The sequence below is a fragment of the Seriola lalandi genome, unplaced genomic scaffold, assembly GCF_002814215.2.
Source record: "Seriola lalandi dorsalis isolate HSWRI2012SDOR001 ecotype SW California unplaced genomic scaffold, Sedor1 jcf7180001974192, whole genome shotgun sequence".
Lineage (NCBI taxonomy): Eukaryota > Metazoa > Chordata > Actinopteri > Carangiformes > Carangidae > Seriola > Seriola lalandi.
This window is the reverse complement of record NW_019444858.1, coordinates 1-1,340: the sequence shown is the minus strand read 5'-3', so window position 1 is coordinate 1,340 and position 1,340 is coordinate 1. Positions and strand designations below refer to the sequence as shown.

The following is a 1,340-nucleotide window of genomic DNA, read 5'->3' as shown; positions in this document are numbered from 1 at the left end:
TGAAGCTGTTGCTCTGAGACACAGACGGAGGTAGAATGTGTTTAGTAGTTGAGTATTTTATACTTATTACTTCACTACATTGGTTTGACAGCTGTTGTACTTCCTCCTGTCTGTCAGGTTTGATAAACACATGGAGCTGGAGACACTGTCTCTGATCACTGGCTGAAATAATAAGAACGCTCTCACTTATTGATATCAGTGTTGAAGAGGCCTCTTCTCTCCTGGGGGGTCATCAGTACCTGACAGAGCCACAGCACCGAGGGAGGTGTCAGGACCAGAACATCAGTCACATGGTTAAATAAAGAAATCTGACACACACACACACACACACGTTCAGACAGACTGGTATCACACAACCACTTGTTGTATTTGACAGACTGTGTCTGTGTTCATGTGTCCAGTGACACCTGTCAGTGCGGTACAGGTGTATACAGGAAGTAAATAGTCAAGTCCATTGTGTGTCACTGTGTGTATATGTTGTGTTTTATATTTTCCCGCGTCCAGCCTGCTGTAAACGTGTTACAGTATTAATATTAATATCAGGGACCAGAAGGTGGGAAGCACTTCGGTTTCTGACTGAGGAGTTTCCGGTGGTGTGTGCTTTTACTGTGACAGTCTCGGAGCGGATGTGTGGTTGTGGACCTGTCGGTCCTCCCCGGTGGAGCCAGGGCGGTTCTCAGTGAGCGGAGGCCGCGGACCGGGCGACATGTCTGCCTACAGCCGGGAGATCCTGCAGGCCACCCGCCTGCTGTGCGGCAGCAGAGGCGCCATGCAGCTGCTGCAGCTGCACCGGAAGCTGCTGCAGCGCTGCGACATAACCGAAGAAGAGTTCATACACATCATGGAGGGGTGCTCCCGCTTCCTGCTGGTCCGCGGCCCGGCGGGGGACGCGGGGCGGCGGCCGGAGGACTGCACGGTGGTGGCTCAGACGTCCCTGCGGCTGTGCAGGAGCTACGGGCGGGAGGAGCCGTGCGGGGGGGAGGGGGTGTGCGAGCAGCTGCACCTCTGCAGGTTCTTCGTCTACGGAACCTGCAGGTTCGGCAAAGGCAGGTGAGCCGAGTCCAGACCCGGGTCTATGACAGCGGCGGAGGGATACTGTCTGTTAGTTTCCTCCGCTCATACCTGCCAGGAGCTCGACTCCGTTTTCCTCCAGGCTTCCGTAGTGACAACAGTAAACAGGTGAAGTACCGGTCACACTTATTAAACACCTGATTATCTCTGGGACTACTTTATCTCTCCCTCCGCTGCGGGCTGATACACACTTTCTGCAGCAGTGAAGAGAAACGAAACTTAAGGAAACTGAAGTTGATGATGATGGTGATGAGGAGGAGGAGGAGGAG

At 53.7% G+C, this 1,340-nt stretch overlaps 1 protein-coding gene across 1 annotated transcript; it reads left to right on the top strand.

Moving 5' to 3' along the window:
• Positions 1-597: 597 nt before the first annotated feature.
• Positions 598-1,334, top strand: LOC111653670 (protein mono-ADP-ribosyltransferase PARP12-like). Its single transcript, XM_023404318.2, has one exon. The coding sequence runs from the start codon at positions 707-709 to the stop codon at positions 1,052-1,054; it is 348 nt and encodes a 115-aa protein (XP_023260086.1). The 5' UTR covers positions 598-706; the 3' UTR covers positions 1,055-1,334.
• Positions 1,335-1,340: the final 6 nt, after the last annotated feature.